This window comes from Electrophorus electricus, chromosome 1 (genome assembly GCF_041902795.1).
Source record: "Electrophorus electricus isolate QZ-2024a chromosome 1, ASM4190279v1, whole genome shotgun sequence".
In the NCBI taxonomy this organism is placed as follows: domain Eukaryota; kingdom Metazoa; phylum Chordata; class Actinopteri; order Gymnotiformes; family Gymnotidae; genus Electrophorus; species Electrophorus electricus.
In genome coordinates, this window is record NC_137497.1 from 32,630,815 (window position 1) to 32,651,995 (window position 21,181).

Here is a 21,181-nt window from a genome sequence, read left to right on the forward strand (position 1 = left end):
TTGATCTTCTTTCCATATAACCTTCCCACGAGTGTACTAGAAAAGGACTCCACCAGTAATTCAGACTAAACTCTGTCTCTCCTGTACAAACGGTGTCAACTGAAGCCATTGGGAGGATTGCGTGAGCTGGTGTGCATGGTTTGAGGTCACAGCTATCTCAGAGGCATTTGGGGGATTATTGTAGGTTCCTGTCTCCCTTTGGGGATGCGGGAAATTGTTTTTCAGGGAATTGGCCTGTCCCGTGTGCACGTTGGTGCGTACGCCGTATGGTACAGAATGTGTGATGTTGCCAAGACTACAGCAACACTGCAGTCATGTGACCTCTATCTGGGAGAGGCCCCAGGAGGCTGTGTGTCATAGATGTTTGTGTGCTGTGTTGGGGTGTTTGAACTGCAGAAAGGAGTGTGTTTAATCTACAATTAACAGTTTGATGTACAATTAACTGGCAGATCCAGTTATGTTTAACATGTCCTGATTGGCCTTGTCCGAAAATATGTTAATGTGTTGAAAAGTTCAAATGACTGCAAATATGTTCATGTATTTAAAAGGTAAAGGGTGAAGCCTTTCCTTGAGTAGCGTTTGACCCTGATGACTCCGCCTCTCTGCATTTCCATTCAACAGCTGGCAGCCCTGTCGTTCCTATGGCAATCAACAAGCTTACCCTCCACAACCATTGAGTCAGAGGACGAGAGAGAGAGAGAGAGAGAGAGAGGGGGTGGTGTTCACAAATTCTGACAGGTAAGAAGGTTTCTCTACCTAGAATATTACCCCCAGCATATTACAAATGAGCATATTTCACAAGGCTTTCTGATACAATTCCTATATGGATTATTGTACCATGTAAGATAAAGAATGTTGTTTTTGAAATTGCAGTACAGAAACAATACTGTTTTCAAATTGCAAGAGCTAGACTTTCTGTATGATACAAACAAAATTGTCTTACAAAGTTTTTAAAGAAGTTGTAACAGTTCTGTGATGGTGCAGCATTAATTGCATTCTTGCCATACTGGTCAGAGAACTTGCCCAGCGCTACGTCCGACTTTCCAAAATCAGTCGGGACGTAGCGTTAGGCCCTTTGCGCTGTAGCTGTAATCGCCTGTGTGTATTTTTCTGTGCGTGTTTCCGTGTGCGCGTCAGGATGGGCTATGACCTGGAACGCTTCGTGGGCTACGTGAACGAGGGTCTACTGTGCTGCGTGTGTCGTGCGGTGCTGGAGGATCCGCTGCAGGCTCCCTGTGAGCACGCCTTCTGCTCCAGCTGCATCCACGCCTGGCTCCTGCACCGGTCCACCTGCCCCGAGGACCGCCTGCCCCTCGACGTTGCCGCCCTGCGGCCCCTCCACAGGTACCCGTGCACCCGCCTCTCCACGGGACACATCCCCTGCACGGGCGGGTACCTCCGCAGGGACCCATCCGTCCACGAGTATCCACCCACCGGCCCCTTCCATAGGAACCGGCTCCTCACCAAGAAACAGTGAATTAAACAATTAATTTGAGGGTATTTATCCTATACTGGGTGAATCCTATACTGGGTGAATGTCGTGATCACTGGATTTATGCCCAGTTCCTCAGTCCAGAGCACTGGAAGGGCTAGTACCATGGGTTCTTGGCCAGCTGTATGTTAAATACAGCTATGGGTAATGTTCACCGGGGGTGTGTGTGTGTGTTTGTGTTACAGGTATATGAGAAATGACCTGGCCAGGTTGCAGGTGAGGTGTGTGTATGGGCCACAAGGCTGTGAGGTCATCTGTGCACTGGAGTCCCTACGGAGGCACGAGCAGCAGTGTGACTTTGCACTGCTGAGCTGCAGCAATGATGGTACACATACACACACACTCACGCTTGACTGCTAACACACAAATACACACAATGGTGTACATGTGTACACAAATGCACAGTTAGGCAGATAAGTATACAGCATATACATACTGGTATTGTATGTCAGGTAACAGGTGGATACTGGCTGTCTCTCTCGCTCACTTACAGTCACACACACACACATGAACGACAGCAGGTGATCGTACAACAAAGTGACCTGAAGGTGGAACTGCCTGAGGAGTTTTCTTTTTTAATCATTAATGTCCCCCCCAGAGAGGCAATATAGTGTAGCATTCACCTCACAGCCAATCAGTTCACAGGGTTATAGTGAAGTGTAGCAATCAGCTCACATTATATAATAGTGAAGTATACCTTTCACCTCACAGCCAATCAGCTCGCAGTGTGAACACCCCCCCCCCACCACAGCTGCCTGTTAATATGTATTGAGGAAGATGCAATTGAAAAGCCAATTAGTTAAGCAGTTGTTCCTATTTTCTATTTCATTACTTTAAGTTAAAAATGTTAAAGTTTTTTTTTTTAATACACTGTAAATAAGTTATAGTGGGTTGTCTATTTAACCCTGACCTGCCTGCTAAACAAATTATGCAACATTAACCTTCATTAACGTGCTCACTTTTGTTTTGAAACAAAAAAAAATATTTTAAATATTATATATATTTAAATAAAAATATTTTTAAATATATGTGTATACTTACACAAAACAAACTAACCATGTGTGTGTGTGTGTGTGTGTGTGCAGGTGAGGAGTACATGTGTTGCCGCTGCGGTAGGTTTATCCATATATGTGTGTTGCTACCATCTTGCATGTCCTGTTAGGTCTGCTACCACTCCGTGCTGTATGTGGGAAAACTAAGATGGACTCTCTCTGATGGACTCAGTGGGTGAACTTTCTGCATGCTTATGCTCCGAGGAGTTCAAATACAGGTTATGATGTCTCTTCCCCCTTCTTTCCCAACCCATTGCTCTGTAACCTTTTGCGTTTTCCTCCGCTCCGCGCAGGCTGTCCAGTGCAGGTGTCACGGCGGTCTCTGGAAGCGCACCTGTGTGTGTGCGAGCACCGGAGCGGCGTGTGTGCAGGCGCAGTGTGTGTGTGCTGCTCACTCACGCACCCAGATGAGGCTCAGTGCAAATGTGTCTCTGAACTGCGAGCGGAGCTGCACTACCTTAGGTAGACGCTCGCCGGAGTTACTATGGCGACAAGCAAGCGCCTTTAATGGGCAATAGAGAATTACTGGGAAGGCTAATTGTGTGTGTGTGTGTGTGTGTGTTGCTGTACTTTGTAGGGCAGAGCTAGACTGTAAGGTTGAAGAAGTGAGACATGAGATGGAGTCACGGCTGGATTCTCAGAGGAGGCACATGGTGCAAAAGGAGAGTCTGCTGAAGAGTGAGGTGGATGATCTCAAGGTATCTCACACACACACACACACACACACCTTTTCCTAAATGTCCTGTTTTATAGAGAGCAGGCACGACAGATATTACCCACAACTGCTTGAGATTCTACACAAAACAGCATGTATGTATATTTACAGTATACTGTATAATAAAAGCATCCTGCAAGCAGCAGCCCTTTTTCAAAAGTCACCGAGGAAAGTATCCAATGAAGTTTGGCTCAGCGTATACAGATTACAGGACTCCAGTACGGTTAGCTGACTTCAGACTTAAATTACACCTTATACTTCGCAAGAAACATATGGCAGCCTATTAAGTCCAGATATAGAACGGCCCATAAGTTGGTGTGCCTAAGAAACTGATCAGGCTGAGTGAAAATAATGAGCAGTGTCCTCACCTGCCCCTCAACATCAGGACCAGTACCATGTGGTAGGAGCTTCATGATGTGGGTTTCCATGGTTCCTAGATTGGTTACTTTTCCAGACCTGCTTCAACAGGCTCGCTTATCAATTACCAGACACTTTATAAATGAACTGAGACACTATTTGGTCAAATAATTTAGAAATTAACAATAATTACTGCACACTTTATACATTAACGAATACACCATTTGGCCAAATAATTGATAAATTAACTGATGTGTTATATGTCCTAAAGTATGTGGACACCCTTCCCCATTATTGAGTTGTATCAGATGTTCCAGCCACATCCATGTCTAAAAAGTGTATAAACTCAAGCACATGCCATGTAATCACCATAGACAAAATGCTGGCAACATCGTGGGTCATACTGACGAGCTCAGTGACTGTAAACAGGGAACTTCCATAGGACGCATCCTTTGCCCCAAGTCGGTTTGTGGAATTTCTGCGCTGCTAGATCTGCCCTGGTCAACTGCAAGTGCTACTGTTGTAAAATGGAAGCGTCTGGGAACAACATCTCAGCCGGGAAGTGATAGGCAGCATGAAGTCAGGGAGCGTGATTGCCGAGCGCTAGGGCATGCAGCACATAAGAACCCCGTCCCGTTACATCACTGTGGGTTTCCATGGTCGAGCAGCTGCACATAAGCCTCAGATCACTGCCAAGCATCAGCATGTGGTCTAAAGCAGTGGGATTGTGTTCTCTGGAGTGATGAATCACACATCACTATCTGGCAGTTTGATGGAGAGCTTGGGTTGGGTGGATACCAGGAGAACGATACCTACCAGGGTACATGGTGCCAGTTGTTTGGTAAGGGACAAATAATGGTCTGGGCCCTTGTTTCAGGGTTTGGGCCCCTTGGTTGCAATGAAGGATGAATGTTAATGTATACAGCATATATGCTTCCAACTTTGGAGCAACATTTTAGGGAAAGCCATTTCCTGTTCCAGCAAGACTGACTCTACGCACAGGGTCCATAAAGACAAGGTATGATGAGTTTGCTGTATAGGGAAACCAGAAAATTGTGCCCTGCAGGGGATATCCATGACTAGGGTTTGACTTAGAGGTTCTATTAAAATCCTTTGTGTAAAAAAATAATTTTCCAATTCAAACATACATCTAAATTGGAGGTTTTTGAGGAATATAATGTGCATTATGTGCCTACGTAACTGAACCATATCACCCTGTGCCCAGGGCCAGCTGTCCCGCATGATGTCGGATGTACGTGTGCTGCTGGGAGCAGAGCGCGCACGGAGGCAAGAGCTGGAAAGGGCGGAGCTTGAGAAAGCGGAGCTCCTGGAACTTCTTAAAAAGGAGGGTCTTAGGCCAACCCCACCCACTCCAACAGCCACACCCCCCGCTGAAGGGCCTCGCAAGCCAAACCCACGGAGCTCGGCTCTGGACTGCATCAAGAGGAAGACCAACGAGGTCGCACTCATATGAACACCTTCACACAACACCTGCGTGCAGACACAAGGCTAGAGCCAGCACGAGAGGCAGCGTTAATTGGACGGCTGACCTGCACTCTCACAAAACCAGTTTAAACCAGAGGCAGCTGCCGTTACTCTGAACTACAGGTGATGTTGCGCGAGGGACTTGCAGAAAGCTTCAGGGGGAATTACCCTCAGCTGAGTGGAGTTTAACAGAGCAAGACTACAAGAGCCAGAATTAGAATTCTACTGGATTTTGTAGAGAGATTTTAAAGGTTTATTTTGTCTCTGTGGTTGGAATATTTTCAAAATCTGAGGTGTGTGAATTTTGGATCATATTCACTGTCCCCTAACAGGTTCACAATAAATTATTTGAAAAGACTGTTCTTGGTCCTTCCGGTAAATCAACATGGATACTAAACTTTATAGCATACAAGAGCTCATAATCAGAATGACAAATGCAAGCTCTGAACATAAATAAGAGCTTCTGAACTTTGAAAACTAGATTTAAACTTTAAATACAAGACAGAAAAAAATAAATACAAGACAGGAAAAACAATATTAAAATGGTATTCACAAAATTTTAATTTTTTCAACATAAAATTGAAAGAATACAAACAACAAAAAAACCCACAAAACATCAATGTTGCAATTTATGAACATATCCATGGATACCGCAAAATCCACATCCCGATTGGTCCTTTAGAGCCACATGGCTGAGTCTTCCTGTCCAACTGACAGTTACTAACGGGTGAATGAACGTACGTGCCGGCCACGCCCGCCTCCACTCCCGCTACTGCTGAATTTCCCTTGACCACGCCCACTACCACTTACTCCGCCTCCTCCTACACCAAGTCCACCTCCACTTAGCCAGGAGAGGCCAGTGCCTCTTCCCCTGGGGACCCGGTCACGCGGAGCCAGACGGTACGCGCCTGCAGTAGAAACACATTGGGGTGGGGTGGGGGGGACGAATGGTCAGAAAGTTCCAGAAAACAGACCACAGGTCAAAGAGCCTGCGGTACTTATGGTCAAATAAGGTATACAGTCACAGCAAAGTCTTGAACTGAACCTGTCTCTACGCCATTTAGACAAGCTAGCATCTAGAGCATCCAGAAGGTGGCACTCTTACGCCAGTGTTTAAAACATGCTTTGAGAGAACATGTGGAACCTCATACAAGAATATTTTCACATTCCTCTTCTAAACGCATCATGCATTTGGCATGAAGTCTGTACACCCTCCTGCCCTCCAGGTACACCTGACTGGCTAAATAAATTACCCTCATAAACAGCTCTGTTCATACAACAGCGAACGTTCATGACAAACACACCTTGCAGTTCTCAGTGCCCTGCCTGATTTGCCTGGAATTGTCATGCATAACACCCTCTACTGGTACAAAGAGCAACTTGGCTGTTTTCAGAGATCAGTTTTTTTCAAAATCACAATATCAGAAGTGGATCTGAGAGTAGACTGGGGTAAAGAATGAGAAGCAAATGTTTCTTGAGTTTTTCACGGTGCCATCTAAAGTGCAGACCATCACAAATTTGTATGTTTGACCAGAAATCAGATCTTTTTTAAAAAAGAAAGTCTCCCAAGCATGGAGGTGCATGACTACAGCTGGAGAATGTACGAGTGTGCATCGCCATAGGCGAACAGCGTCCAATGTAATATTTCACCTGAAGGGACCCCCAGGCTGGTGTCAGATTTTGACTGATCCCGCTTGTATTTTTTTTTTACTGGCCCAGGGAAGAAAAGAGCAACAACAACAACAACAACAACAACAACAACAAAAAAGCATTTTTCCATAAAACTATTAATTTATTAATCGTAGCCACACTGTACAACATGTTTGTTGTAGTTGCAGGAAGTCCGATGACCAGTGCGTTACAGTAGTCATGGCGACCAAAAATAAATAACTAATCAACGCATGGATCAATTTATTGGCATGCTAGCTAGCTCTATTCCTCAAATAATGCGTTAGAATGTAGTTTTAGTAATATTATTAACATCGGGTTTAAAAAGTTAAATCAAAGTCTAGACATGCCACTCAAACCCATTCATGGCAGTCATGCTAAAATATCTGACTATCCCTGAAATTCAGGAAAATTCAGATACTAGACAGTGCAGAGTTAAACTCTGATTGGTGGAAACACTATCACAGGTCATATGTTAGGTTGTGCAGTCAGGTGCGGCATCTGAGTATATTCTCGACAGTGACTGTCAATATCAACATCAGAACCTGTTAAATGATGTAAATTAATCTGACAAATACCTGAAAGCTAATTTATCACTATATAAAGTTGATTGGTAGTGTGGCCATGTGCAACACCAGAGCATGTCAGGCCTTAGCAGATCAGGTGAACAGCTACTGTTGTGATTTAGACAACAGTACAACAGCAGAAGTTAAATGCCAAACTGACATTTCTTCTGGCTCATGAAAGATAAAATGGCTGAAATTCTTTAGTCCAAACAGTGTCTTTAGGGAATCACACCGCCCCTGTGCAAATGACATCAACTGGACTCCCTACATAAACAGTATAGCCATGTATATGTAACACTGGCATTAAAAGAGTACTGTGTGAGTGTACTCTTCAGTGGCTGAGGGTGACCGTGTAGCTGTGGGTAGTTGAGAGTATGAGTCTGTGTCTGGAGTGTGTATATACCTGTTGGGGGTTGCCTCGATGGCAGTGGTCGGGTAAAGTTGCTTTGTCCTCCTCGAGGTTCACTGTACGTTCCTCTATGAGTGACAGCTGTCACTGGAGCGCTCCACGTGGAGCCCCGCCCACCTTCACGACGAGGGTAATTGCCTAACACCAGCAAAACAGAGTTTTGCACAAGCAAACCCCAAATGCAAATGCAAATGCCAACGCCACCAACTTCCAGCAGCAACCAGCCGTGTTTGCGTTTCAGTGCCAATAACTGTTTGTACCTGCTAGCAGTACACTCTTGGGGGCGGGTGGAGTAAAGAAGCGGGTGTGGCTCTGGAAGCCCCTCCCTCTGGTTCCTCCAGTGAACAGGCCTCTAACAGGCGGCTTGGCTCCTCCCCCTTTGGGTGGACGTTTGGGCAGGGCTAGGCCAGTGGGGAGGCTGACCTCCTTGAACTCGGCGGCCAGGAAGTCGTCGACGTGCATGGACGGCGGCCTGCTGGTGTTCTGCTTGCGCTGGCGGAAGATGTCGTGCGGTCTGCTCACCTGGCCAAAGGCCCCACGGCCCCGCCCACGCGGGACAGCCATGATGTGGGCGCGCTTGGCCGGCTCCACGTACTCTGACTTGCCGCTGCGGAGAGACACGTTTGTAGAAAAGCTACACCGTCTGCGTCGAGCATGCAGGCTTTCCAGGCCGAGGGAGAGAGCTGGGCCCTGCCCCGCTCCCCTGGGAACTACACCCATCTTCTACAGAAGGCTTGCAGCACTTGGTAAGTGCAGTATCTTTATCTGTCTCTGTGTGCGTGTGTGTGTGTGTACCTGGAAGTGATGAAGGTCTCGTGTTTGTGTTTGCCCAGTCTGAAGCCCTTGGAAGGTTTACTGTGACCAGGGGAAGTGGGCTCACTGAGGAACGAGCGTTCTAACTCCGCCTTCAGGTCCAGGTCAGGACAGCATTGCTGTGCCAGAGCCACCAGGTCCACTTTCACCTGAGAGGCAAAATAACCAGTCACAAACAACCCCCCCCAACAAACACACACGCAACCACTCACAATCAGCATCAAACAGTACTGAGCACAACACTAAAAAGTCTGAACCTCTGTCCCACTAGTGTCACACATCTCCCCATCACACACGACCCTTGACCCTCTAGTGTCTCAGATCTCCCCGTCCCATATGACCCTTGACCCTCTGGTGTCACTGGGTACCCACCATGTCCTGTTCGGTCTCCATCTCATCTGACTGGAAGGGGGACAACCAGAACACCCTCAGCTGCTCATCCAGCATATCAGACAGGACATACACTGTCCTGTAAGAGAGACACACATGCAAACGCACCATCAGATAAACAAGGAAACAATACATTTGCTCAGCCAACAAACTTTCTACCATTTCTCATGAAATAAAACTTAGGAATGACAAAGGCGCTGTTTCCTGGTGGGGTTTACCTATTGTTAAACTGGTTCTGGAGTAGTTCCGGAGCAGGTAACGTGGGCTCTATCTCGGGCTCCGTGTGGCCTGGAGCATCTCCGGAACTCTCCAGGATCTGCCGGAGTCCCACCACGTTCTCCATGAGAGTTTCCAGGGAGTCATCCTCTTTAAAGAGTTCCTACGGAATGTCAGCCATTTTCAGACACAGTTATCAGATGCCGTGAGATGCATGCCACCACATACTGCCACGCCGTTACGCTCAACCTGAGTCAGATACCATGGTGACGGCCTGATGGAGTCCTCAGTTATTCCACAATCGGGATGTGAGATAGAATGCCACTGGCTAGTCCTAAATCTATCACTGGTTTGTCCAAATCACAGGCATCTCCGCACTGGCCCTCAGATGCCAATGTCCCCAAAACTGGACTTTAAAACATCAATGTTTCTATTCGCTTCTGCTGAGAAACATTAAATATCAACGCTGTCTATGTCATAAGAAAACCTCCTGTCTCCACTTTTTATACACTTCCATAAAATATCTGCTGTGCTTTGCATTGTTGGAAAATTTCATAACAGAAATGGTCTAAAATACCAGAAACGGTCCACCCACTAATGTTAAGAATGCTTTCTGTTCTGTTTTCAGAGAGACAACATTTCTTGTGATGGTGACAATATCCTGTTTCGAGTTTCAAGCCAACGTGGACAGTACCGACCACGATAAGACCTGCTGTGCGTATACAGACCCTACACAGTCCCAGGTCAGCCTGTATGCACAGCCGTGCTTGCTTCGTACCGTGATGTGTTTCTCCAGCTCTGGTAGCGGGTGTTCTGCTGAGTCGTCTCGCCACTGAAGCAGCTGTTTCATATCAATCACACTCAGTGCCACGGAGCGTGTGTCCATGTCCTCATCCTGTTACAGTACACACACACACACATATATATATAAAACACACAACTGCACCCTACACATCCAAATCACTCACTCACACACGCATATTCTCTCTCTCTCTCACACACACACACACACACACACACACACACACACGTAGTCTCTCTCTCACCTACACATGAACCCGCATGAAATCTCTCTCACATCTCAAATGTCTCTCTGGCACACACTCACACAGCAGAGTTATGGCCACACTGATGGCCTTCAGTGGTCACTGGCGAGTTTCTCACCATGGAGTCGGTGTTCAGGATCTGACGTAGGAAGTCCAGCAGTGCTGAGAGCAGCTCAGATGACTCTTTAGTAAAAGTCGCCGTTTCCCTTCGAAGCAGTGACACCACTGCACAGTTGTGCTTCTTCAGCGAGCTGCCACACCACACACACACACACACACACACACACACGCCCCCCCCCACATTAGAACAGCCACAGCACCCCCACCCTCCAGTGCTGGGAACAGCAATCCAAACACCAACACACAAACACACACACACCTCTTCAGGTGATGGAGGCCGTAGTCGTGTTCGGTCAGGAACATCATTGTTCTGAGGCAGGTGACTTGGAGGGGGTAGGTGCCATGTGTGTGTCCGAGCACCTCCGACATGCTGTCACATATCCCAGGCATCATGTCCCTGGAGGGCAAGGCGTTGGCCAGCTGCTCCGCCTCCGACACACACACTTCGCCCGAGCCGCTCACTATCAGCGAAATGTCTTGGTCGCACAGCGACTGGATGATGGAGGCTACCAGCTCGGCATTCTGCTGCACCGTTAGGCTGGCGTCCGCTGGTGGGAGCAGCATTGCGAGCAGGCAGGGGAGCACTTCTGTCAGCTTATCTTCGCCCCGCCCATCGCCCCGCCCCTCGGTGCGTACAGACCCACCCAGGAGAGCCAAGGTGGCTGCCTTGCAGGAGCGCTGAGACACGAGTGTGTCCAGCAGGGCTAAGAGTCTGGTCAGCTGTGAACTGGATCCCTCCCTACACACACACACACAAACACAGAACAGTGTGAGCAACAGTATTCAGCATGTCCTGACCAAATTCCACTTGTCTAGGTGGAAGCCCGAAGCCTATCAGAGTGTTGTGTGTGCGCGCGCGCGCGTCTTACTGCTGCGCCTCCTCGTGCAGCTGTTCCAGCAGGGTCCTCATGACGAGCAGGGCAGTGGGTGCAGCCAGGTCGCTGAGCTGCACACACACACGGCGGAACATGGACAGCAGAGGCGGGCAGCTGCTCACACACACACAACGCAGCACCTCCTGTAGGGTGCGTGCCTGGGCCAGCAGGTGCACGCTCCACAGCTTCCGCGTGTTCATCGCCACGCTCACGTCCGCTGCCGACAGCGCCTGGTGCGGGGTGGAGGGACAAATGAGTGTGTGAGTGTGTGTGTGTGTGTGTGTGTGTGTGTGTGTGCGCTGCCGCGTGTGTGTGTGGTACCTGTGTGGTCTGTATAGGCAGGGGCAGAGGCAGCAGCTCAGACAGCAGGTTCAGACTGCTGTATATGTTCTCTGGAGCAGACAGGATGGAGCTGAGCACTTCCTTCAACATGAGGGACCAGCTGTTGCCAGCCACGGTCTCCTCGGAGCCCGTCTCCTGCTCGCTGACTGCCTGCGTGAAGGTCAGGAGCACGTCGGCCACGTCGGCCTGCACACGCAGCTCCTCGGCGTCCAGGCGGCCTGCGGGGGGCGCCGAGCAGGCGATCATGTGCAGGGCCACACAGGCGGCGGGCACGCGCACGTCCCGGGCCTCACAGGCCCCACCCCCCAGCAGCTCCGATAGCATGGTGCGCAGGAGCCGGAGCGCGCACGACGCCGCCGACAGGGCAGTCAGCCGCTGTGCCGTGGGGCCCAGGGGCCCGTGCAGTCGCCACGGCAACAGCAACACTGCCACCAACTTCTGCAGGACCTTCACGAAGGTGTCCATGCCCTCTGCGCTGAACAGGGCGATCACGGCCTGGTTCCACTTCAGGTCCTTCTGCTGACCTGTGCCGAAACACAGCAAACAGGCTGTAGGGATGACCGGGGTGCGCGTGCGCGCGCGTGTGTATGTGTGTGTTGTGCCCGTGTGGTCTGCATAGGTAGAGGCAGCAGTTAAGACAGCAGGTCTGGAGTGTGTGTGTATGTACATGTGCAAGAACGTGTCTGCAAGAGTGCGTGCGCGCATGTCTAAGAGAGCGTGTGTGAGCACATGTGAGTTTGTGGGTGTCAGTGAGCATGTGTGTGGGAGGGTGTTTATGTTAGTATGCATATGAAAAATTGAGTGTGTGTATTTGTATGCATATGAGTGTGTGTGTGTGTGTGTGTGTGTGTGTGTGTGTGTGTATTTGTATGAGTGTGTATGTACATACCTGGCACAGGAGCTGGTGGACAGGCAATGTGACACAGCACCCTAAGAGCCGTGATGAGGCCCACTCCCTCGGACGTCAGTAGGTTCTCCAGGTTCTGACCCACAGACCATACAAAAAGACCTGCGTCATTCTGCAGTCTCCAACATTATCATCATCACACATGAACAAAAACCATGTGCCAGTGACACAACGGTCACTTCACCCTCCACTACAGGTCTAGGCCTTGCTGGAAAAAGTCCTTTGCTCTCATATGCAAATATTTACCTACTGCAAAAAAATGATAACACTCTGATTTCTGCGTTTTTTTGTTCATTATTTCTAATTCTCTACCTTTTTGACAAATTGAACATTATATGACGTGACACTTTCTCATAGGTTTCACTCCCAAGCCTGTTGGAGTATTTTTCTGATCCGTATTGTAACTTGTGTCTGAACATGCTGAGGACAGATGAAGGCTCTTCCACATCTAGTTGGAGCCTCAGACGTCCACCCTGTTCTCCCACCCTCCCATCTCTCCTTCTCCACTCCGCTCTGTCTATTTACGCTCCACATCTCTGCTGTGTAGTTAGACTTTCAGATTCGACACCGATGTTAGACGTGCTGACCGATGTCAGACTCAGAAAAAATGGATCCGAAGCGGCTCCTGCCGTGCAAAGGAACCTTGAGAGCCTTCGAGATCAACATTCGTCTTTGCCGAACGTCCGACGCCAGCCTCTTACGCCTGTGGCACACGTTGTGTGTCGCACACCCCCCATTTACACACTCATCACGGTGCCTTTACAGACCTTATTATGCTGACTGAAGTGTTTTAAACAGACCTGCTTGATGTAGTCAGTGAGCGCCGGAATGCCACTTATGTCAAAGCGCAGCTTCTCGAGGGGCTCCAGCCACTTACTGAGCTCTAAAACACAAACCCACGCACACGCACACACACAGAGAATCACAAACACACGCACAAGTGATAAGTAAAGGACTGGCCACTGTGGAATGTCACCGCAGGGAAGCTAGCAGAGCCGAACCGTGTGTATTTGGAGGCTGAAAAGCACCTTGGAGCTTTGCGTTGTTCTCGTCAGCTTTGCAGATGGCGAGCAGCGGAGTGGCGTAGCGCTCCATCATCCGCAGGTCAGCCGAGGTCTGCAGCACCAGCAGGACCAACATGCAGGCGTAGTTGTAGGCCACCGACTTCCGAGCTTTTCCTTCTCTTTAGAGAGGGAACAGTCATCATTTGCGTTAATACTTTCCAGGGTTCATTTTCATGCCATCTAACCTTCTGTTTTCCAGACATGTAAACATGTACTGTGGTTAGTAATGCAGTCTACTGTGTGATATTAAGCCACAATTACAGTAATTAGAACTGCAGTCTACTGTGTGATATTAAGCCACAATTACAGTAATTAGAACTGCAGTCTACTGTGTGATATTAAGGCACAATTACAGTAGTTAGAACTGCAGTCTACTGTGTGATATTAAGGCACAATTACAGTAATTAGAACTGCAGTCTACTGTGTGATATTAAGGCACAATTACAGTAGTTAGAAATGCAGTCTACTGTGTGATATTAAGGCACAATTACAGTAGTTAGAAATGCAGTCTACTGTGTGATATTAAGGCACAATTACAGTAGTTAGAAATGCAGTCTACTGTGTGATATTAAGGCACAATTACAGTAGTTAGTAATGCAGTCTACTGTGTGATATTAAGGCACAATTACAGTAGTTAGTAATGCAGTCTACTGTGTGATATTAAGGCACAATTACAGTAGTTAGTAATGCAGTCTACTGTGTGATATTAAGGCACAATTACAGTAGTTAGTAATGCAGTCTACTGTGTGATATTAAGGCACAATTACAGTAGTTAGTAATGCAGTCTACTGTGTGATATTAAGGCACAATTACAGTAGTTAGTAATGCAGTCTACTGTGTGATATTAAGGCACAATTACAGTAGTTAGTAATGCAGTCCAGTGTGGGGTTCTTCAGGGTTCTGTATATGGTCCTTTTACATTCTCATCTTACAGAGTCTGAACATGCACTTTTATTCCAGTAAATTCAAAAAGAGAGCAAATATCACAGAAGCCGCAACTGTTTGGCATCAAAATTCAATGTAAGATTAAGATCTTCTTGGTTAATATGGGTCTAGGCTATATTCTGACACCGAGCTTTGGCGAGTGCATTACAGCATGTGGTTTGTGTAGTAAGCACGCGTTCACCCCGGCTCTCTCTGGATCATGTTTTGTGTCTTAAGTGTGCTCACTCCTGCCACTCTCTGTAGTGTGTGTTTTGTGTAGTATGCATGTTTTATGTGGCAAGCGTGCGTTCTGTAAGTGCGTGCTCACCCCTGCCCCTCTCTGGCATGGTGCTCCAGCAGGTTCACGAGGCAGCTGAGGTTCGTCTCCAGGCTGAGCACGTGCGTGACCGCACTGCGGCCCGTGCTGCTAAAGCTGATCAGGTAGAGGCAGTGCAGCGTCGTCAGGACGTCCGGACTGTCGCCCTCGGCGACCTCCAGCCCGTTGAGGTCAGCCACGGCCTGCAGGGCGTGAAGGGCATGCATCAGCCACACCCAGAAGCCGTCGTCCAGGGAGCCGTCGGCGGCAGCCCCGCCCTCATCCCCGTCGCCCTCCAGCAGGGCCGGCAGCTGGGACAGGGGCGTGAGCAGACGCAGCAGGACGTTGGTGGACTCGTGCTGGCTGAGAAGGAACAGGAGGCCCTGCTGGGTCTGGGACAGGAAGCGCATCAGCTCCCGCACCGCTTGCACGACCCCGACGTGGGCGCAGGTGGCTGGGGAGGTCAGGACCACCGCTAATGATTCCAAAAAGTGAGCGGCGTGCATGTATCTGGAAAAAAAGACGAGGAGGCTTGATTACAGAGGTTCCACGCGTTAAGGCTGAGCCTGAACCTTCTAATGGAGATGAAGGTGCGCGCGAATCACCGGTACAGTGTCGGATAGGGGTCGTCTCGCTCGGGGGGCCCAGTGATGCGTGCTGTAGTGGGGAAAGCCTTGCCTGGGGGCTGCACCATGCAGTGAGGTGCTGTCTCCAGCAGGTGGAGCAGCTCCTCCAGCAGTCCCTGCAGCCTCTCCAGGTCAGCCTCGGACAGGGAGGACGACTCCAGGAGGGCGGCCATGTCCATGGGGCTCCCGGGCTCTGCCTCCAGGGTCTCCCCCTCGCCGCCTTCGCCTACCTCGGCGTCTCGCTCTGCGCTCTCACTCTCCCTCTCTGCCCCCTCCCTCTCCCTCTCGCCCGCCTCGCCCTCCGCGGGCTGCCGCTCCGCCCACGAGCAGGCCATCCTCTGCAAGTCCATCAGCACCTCGTAGAAATGGCCCTTCTGCAAGACAGCAGCGCCGGCGGTGGCCACGCGGACCGTCTGGTCTAGCAGGAACAGTTCGACCAGGCGCTGGTAGCCGCTGGCGGCCTCGTCGGCACGGAGACCGTCCCTCAGCAGCGCCTCTATGCCCGCCGGCTCGCTGGCAATGCTGTCGAGGCAGCGCAGCGCGTTGAGCTTCAGCGCGGACGACACGTGCTCCGCGAAGAGCAGCTCCACCAGGCGCGCCGCGGCGCGGCACTCCAGCAGCGCCTGCAGCGCAGGGCCCCCGCAGCCGGCCAGGGACGAGGCCAGCTTGGCGCCCGCCTTCAGCTGCCGCAGGTTGAGGGCGATGGGCTGGGCGAGGGCGGAGTCCAGGTTCAGAGCCTCCGACACCCACTCCACCAGCAGCTTCAGCTGCGCCTTCTGTGCCTCGGGCTCTCGGACCGACAGGAAGCTCAGCCCTTTCGCAAGGAGGGCGGGGATTTCCTCCAAGGCCGTCACCCAGCCTGCCCCGCGCTCCGCCTCCGGCCCCTCCCCCCAGGTCTCCAGCAGCTCCGACAGCCTGGCTGAGGACTCCGCCCACGGGGAGGTCTGGTCCTGGGGATCCGTCGCCTTTAGGCGGTTCAGCTCGGCCTCGTAGCACGTGATATGGGGTGGGGTGAAGTGCTGGAGGGGGCGGAGCTCCCGTTCATAGGGGTCGTACTGGACGGTTGGCAGCGAGGCGAGGTCCTCGGGTGTGTAGTCTAGGTCAAAGGCCGGCAGCTTGAACGCCCCGCTTTCGAGATCCTCCTCGTCGCTGGAGATCTGCTCATAGCCATCGTCCCCTACAGGGAGAGTTAAGCCACACAGGCCACTTCAGTGTGTGCTACTTCTCACCTTAACACTCTGCCAAGCTTCACCCATGACTTGGAAAAGAGCCACGGAACACAGAAACTATTCCCAGGACAAGCTTCCGTTTAATCGGGTTAGATTAGAGAAAACATAGCCCTGAAAGACAAATTAACAACAGTCTAATTGACAGAAAAGTCAGGGTGTGGTTGTTTTTAGTTCTCTTTGCATCCAGTGTTCTAACGTTACTTGTAATATTACAAGGCTCTAATGTTACAACCTGCTTTTCTATGCCATGAAGTATTTGGACCTCTGACTGGGACTCCAGCCTGCAGTAACAGTTTCCACGTCTGTGGTACAGCCCAGCTGGGGGAGGCTGTCTGACATGCAGTGTGGTGGTGGTAGATCCACTCTGCTCACAGGTTAGTATGTAAGCATGCACACACACACGGCGCTCACTCTCCTGAGGAAACACACTGCCATGCGTCTCCCCTACCTTCTCCATCATCCTCCATCTCCTCCTCACCATCTTCCTCCTCCTCCTCCTCTTCCTCCTCCTCTGCCTCGCTCCCTTCAGACCGCCCTTCATCCTCGTCTTCGTCACCTGGCCCCTCGTCTTCTTCCTCGGGCTCCGGTTCCGAGTACGGGTCCTCGGCCGGCAGGGAGCCGCGTTCGGGGGAGACGGGTTCCAGGTAGTCCTCACCACGCTCCACCGTCTCCTCCTTCACGGGGCCTGTGACACACCACCACATGACTCCCGCCGCAACACAGCACGAACCGTCACATACACAGATGGGCACACATGCGCCCAGATGCACAAACACCTGCATGTGCAGAAGTATGTATATGTGCCCACAAACATGTAGATGTGCACACACACACACACAGACACACACCTGGCACAGGTAGCGTGTCATCGTCATCATCGTCTGGAGGTGGAGGGCCGGGTGGGGTACGAGGCCCTCTGGGTTGTGGTCTGGGTGGGCTACCATTAAACTGCTCCTCGTTCTCCCACTCTACACACACACACACACACACACACACACACACACACACACACACACACACACACACACACACACACACACACACACACACACACACACACACACAAAGCTCTTTAGTCACCCATTACAAGTGAACAGGGTACATTCCATGAAAACCGACCAGCTGCACGGTCATTAAGAGCACCGGTTCTACTGACCGTGTTTGACGGTCCTCTTGGAAGCCGTGGGGTGCTGCTGAGTTGGAGGGGGCGGGGGCGGGGGCGGGGAATCTCGCTCGCGGTTGTGTGAGCGCTCAGCGGAGCCGTACACAGCCAGCGTAAGACACGTGTACCAACCTCGCAACACCAGGCCGTCCGTGTTAACCTGCACAGCCCATGTCACCGCATAGCCATGGGGGGGGGGGAACGCCTCATTAGCATATTTGGGTGCTTGTATGTCTGCAATTTTTATATACGTGTACTGCGTCGATGTATTGCGTCTTTCCCATGTTCCAGAAAGCATCGGAATAACTGAATATCGAGCTGCATGTTGTATACCAAATAAATGGAAAAGCACTGCAATATTACATTTCTGCTGGATTTCTCATTCCTGTCCAAAGCAGGATCACTTTCGCTCTCTGCAAGGGAACAATGACAGATCTAATATTTCAGGATCACTATCTGTTTTAGGTTGGGAGGGTCAAAAGAAATTCTGTCTAACATGCAAATCGCAGACAATTTGCATAGAAGCCCAGCAGCTATAACGTGAATTCAGAATGGCCCGTGTGGTGTGCTGAGTAAGAGGCTTTAGCTGCGCCAGGCTATGCACGTGCTGCAACACCCCAACACGTTCATCTCCAAATGGACCAGCGTGGAAGCTCTCACCTTGCCACTGGGCCTGAAGACAATAGATTTGTTTTCATCGTACTCCAGACTGGGGAAAACATATTACATAACCACATCAGACACATGGGGGGTGCATTCAAGAAGCGTATAAGGCAATAAAATCCTCTTACTGTGCTCTGTGTATTTCTTGCTAAGCAGGTCATACCCATGCATGTCAGTTTACAATAATTGCGAGTCCTGGTATTTGTGTGTACATGTGTATACTGGTATTCATGTTAGCGTGGGCAGTACCTGCCCAGCCGGTCGAACACTGGGGCGGTAGGCTTGGAGACATTGTTGAAGAACAGGTCCAACTGGAATGCATGAGGAGCTGTTTCTCTGGAGAAACACACAAGGGTATCAGGGATCAAATCGGAGTCTGAGACGTGCTATACACACACTCAAACCTACACACACACCTAATGGTTTTAGAAAACTGGCACTGAGATCTGAATATCTAAACATGACAATTCCGATCATTGTACCTTAATCTTCCATATCGATATATTTACACTGTCAAACACCCCAGATTCAATATTTACATACCCATCCAATAGTGTTGTCCTTGTTTAATCTCTTTCTCTCATGTTTTTTTAGGAATAATGAATGCCTTCTTTCTGAATTGAAATGTACTGTAGGTAAAACATGCTTGGCAAGACAGGCAGCACCTACACAATAGTTAAAAATATAGGACCCTGTCAACATAGGATAATACTTATCTGCATGAATACCTATTTAGAAAACACTAATAAAATATGAAAACTATTTAAACCAAAATGTCCTACTCCATCAATGCAATTAGAAACATGACTGGGGACAGCAGAGAGAAAAATACATTGAGGTGAGATCGCACACAGAGATGGGTGAGTCATAACTGTAAGTGGGAGAATAGGGGGTGTGGTGGATACTTAAGAGGAGTGAGAACGGGACAAACCAAGGCACAACACACCCACTACTGTTCCTTTAACGTATCCTTCCACTATCCCTACTACAGAGCAACTCCAGGCTCTAGTTACCCTGAAAAAATATAGGCATGGTCAAACTAGTGTTTATTGATTAAGATTAAACAGTGATTAAACTCACTGTCATTATTTATGACTTTATGTTTTGTCTTTGATTTAACATCATATTCCTTTAACTAAAGAATAGTATTGTAAGTGTGTAATGATGTTCTGAGACATTAAACCTCATTTGCTGAATGAAAGAAACAAATAAAGCTCTACAAAGAAGTGAGTTTAAAAACTCACAACAAAATCACAATCAGATATACTAAATAATGATGTAAAGCTTAACTCACTTTAAATGACTAATTACCAAATGTGTTCACATAAGAGTGTATCAGTGAATGAGAGAAAACCCATTACCCATCAGTCACAGAGACAGCAGAAATCACTACTGATCCCAGCGAGGTTAACATGGCCCATCTCCACATGTGTGTAGGGTTGATATGTGAACTGTTCTTACCCAAAAGCTCTGCTGTCTGGGAGGCTACTGTGAGCTTTAATACCAGGGGGGATGACTCTGACTTCTGTGATCAATACACCATATGGAAATCGTACAACATCCACATTAGTAAGCTAAAAAGGGAACACACACACAGACACAGAAAAATAACTTCAACCTGTGATCTGTTATGTACAATATGTACAAGGACTGAACATGAAGGGTCACACATACAGCTTGCACCATAGACGGGCTACAAGTCTAAAACAAAACAATATTTGTCTGTTTCATAACATGAAGTCATAAGTGTACCACATTTCCCATTACTGGCAAGTCAATTCCAGTCATGGCAGAAAAAAAAAAAATCCATCCATTGCTCTCCCCCTAAAGCTGTTTTATTGTGACAACTAACTGGTCCAACTAGTTTCTACATTGCCGTTAGCCAAGACATCGGAGTTGCGCAACACCATTACAGAGTGCACAACAGATACCACCACTTGACAAGGGAAGCCCCTAAAGAGGACGGGACACCAATAGCTAGATAAACATTTTTGGAGCACCTTTGACAGGTACTTTGTTAGATGACTGGTAACTTTTCTTTAAACGAGGGTTTTCAGGTATAATATACTCTATATCTCACTTAGTTAACCTAGCTAGCTATTTATTCTCTGCAAATCAATGCCATTGCTTACAGTTTGTAGGCTAACAAAAGTAGCATCTCTCCCTGTACAGACCTGTGCTGATTACATCAATAGGCTAGCTAGCTATTTAGCCATCCTAGCTTACCTAGGAGGCTAGCTACTCACTGGCTAACTTGTAGGCTTTCTAGCTGTGATTTATTTACAGAGAAATGCGCTAAAACTTAAATTCCACGTATTACCAGATTTTCACCAGTGACTGAATATGCAAAAGTCTAAGTTTTACCTCTGCATTCTGATGTTTGAACGTATCTAAAAAGAGAAGCTCCATTGAAGAATCCCCCGCCATCTTTCGCCGTCACATTTGAACTTCCGGTTAATAAATTTCTTCCGGTATCAAGCTCTACCGGAAAAGAGTAAAAGAGCACAGAATAAATATATATTTAACGTAATGATCGCATGTTATCCAATTGTATCCATTCTAGGAATTTTTGGAATGATCTGCGGAAGGACGTTTGTTGAACAAAAAATGAACAACATATTAACGATAGAAGCTTTTAAATGTCATTTTATTAGGATTCCTACTACATAGCTAATGAAGCTCTTTATTTTTCCTGTCAAATATATACATAAAATGACGCAAAGCTACAGCGTATTCAAATGTTT

At 48.7% G+C, this 21,181-nt stretch overlaps 2 protein-coding genes across 3 annotated transcripts; one reads left to right on the plus strand and one right to left on the minus strand.

Annotated features, from left to right (window-relative positions):
- The first annotated feature begins 578 nt into the window (after positions 1-578).
- Positions 579-5,539, plus strand: rnf41l (ring finger protein 41, like). The gene is made up of 7 exons (XM_035526453.2): positions 579-738; positions 1,138-1,344; positions 1,678-1,817; positions 2,578-2,604; positions 2,838-3,006; positions 3,122-3,242; positions 4,842-5,539. The coding sequence occupies exons 2-7, from the start codon at positions 1,139-1,141 to the stop codon at positions 5,088-5,090; spliced, it is 912 nt and encodes a 303-aa protein (XP_035382346.2). The 5' UTR covers positions 579-738; position 1,138; the 3' UTR covers positions 5,091-5,539.
- A 99-nt stretch (positions 5,540-5,638) lies between these two features.
- On the minus strand, positions 5,639-20,884 carry virma (vir like m6A methyltransferase associated). Of its 2 annotated transcripts, none has more exons than XM_081715511.1 (23): positions 20,802-20,884; positions 19,899-20,011; positions 18,687-18,773; positions 18,435-18,483; positions 17,769-17,934; positions 17,461-17,580; positions 17,091-17,297; positions 15,363-16,560; positions 14,770-15,267; positions 13,482-13,636; positions 13,254-13,336; positions 12,436-12,529; positions 11,526-12,070; positions 11,199-11,434; positions 10,589-11,068; positions 10,328-10,460; positions 9,942-10,058; positions 9,166-9,326; positions 8,930-9,026; positions 8,540-8,706; positions 8,005-8,351; positions 7,739-7,882; positions 5,639-6,009 (listed from the first exon to the last, which is right to left on the minus strand). In XM_081715511.1, the coding sequence occupies exons 1-23, from the start codon at positions 20,862-20,864 to the stop codon at positions 5,822-5,824; spliced, it is 5,448 nt and encodes a 1,815-aa protein (XP_081571637.1). In that variant the 5' UTR covers positions 20,865-20,884; the 3' UTR covers positions 5,639-5,821. The 2 variants fall into 2 exon arrangements, with proteins under 2 accessions (XP_081571637.1, XP_026856968.2); XM_027001167.3 differs by having other exon boundaries at positions 17,061-17,297.
- Between the last annotated feature and the right edge of the window lie 297 nt (positions 20,885-21,181).

Bases quoted from the DNA above. Each gene is read 5' to 3' on its own strand.
- rnf41l (XM_035526453.2), top strand. From the start codon at position 1,139: ATGGGCTATGACCTGGAACGCTTCGTGGGCTACGTGAACGAGGGTCTA. The intron at 1,818-2,577 runs GTACACATACAC...GTGTGTGTGCAG, and splicing joins GCTGAGCTGCAGCAATGATG to GTGAGGAGTACATGTGTTGC. The intron at 3,243-4,841 runs GTATCTCACACA...CCCTGTGCCCAG, and splicing joins GTGAGGTGGATGATCTCAAG to GGCCAGCTGTCCCGCATGAT.
- virma (XM_027001167.3), bottom strand. From the start codon at position 20,864: ATGGCGGGGGATTCTTCAATGGAGCTTCTCTTTTTAGATACGTTCAAA. The intron at 12,071-12,435 runs GTATGTACATAC...GTTTCGGCACAG, and splicing joins TCCACCAGCTCCTGTGCCAG to GTCAGCAGAAGGACCTGAAG. The intron at 7,883-8,004 runs GTACAAACAGTT...TGCTGGTGTTAG, and splicing joins CAAGAGTGTACTGCTAGCAG to GCAATTACCCTCGTCGTGAA.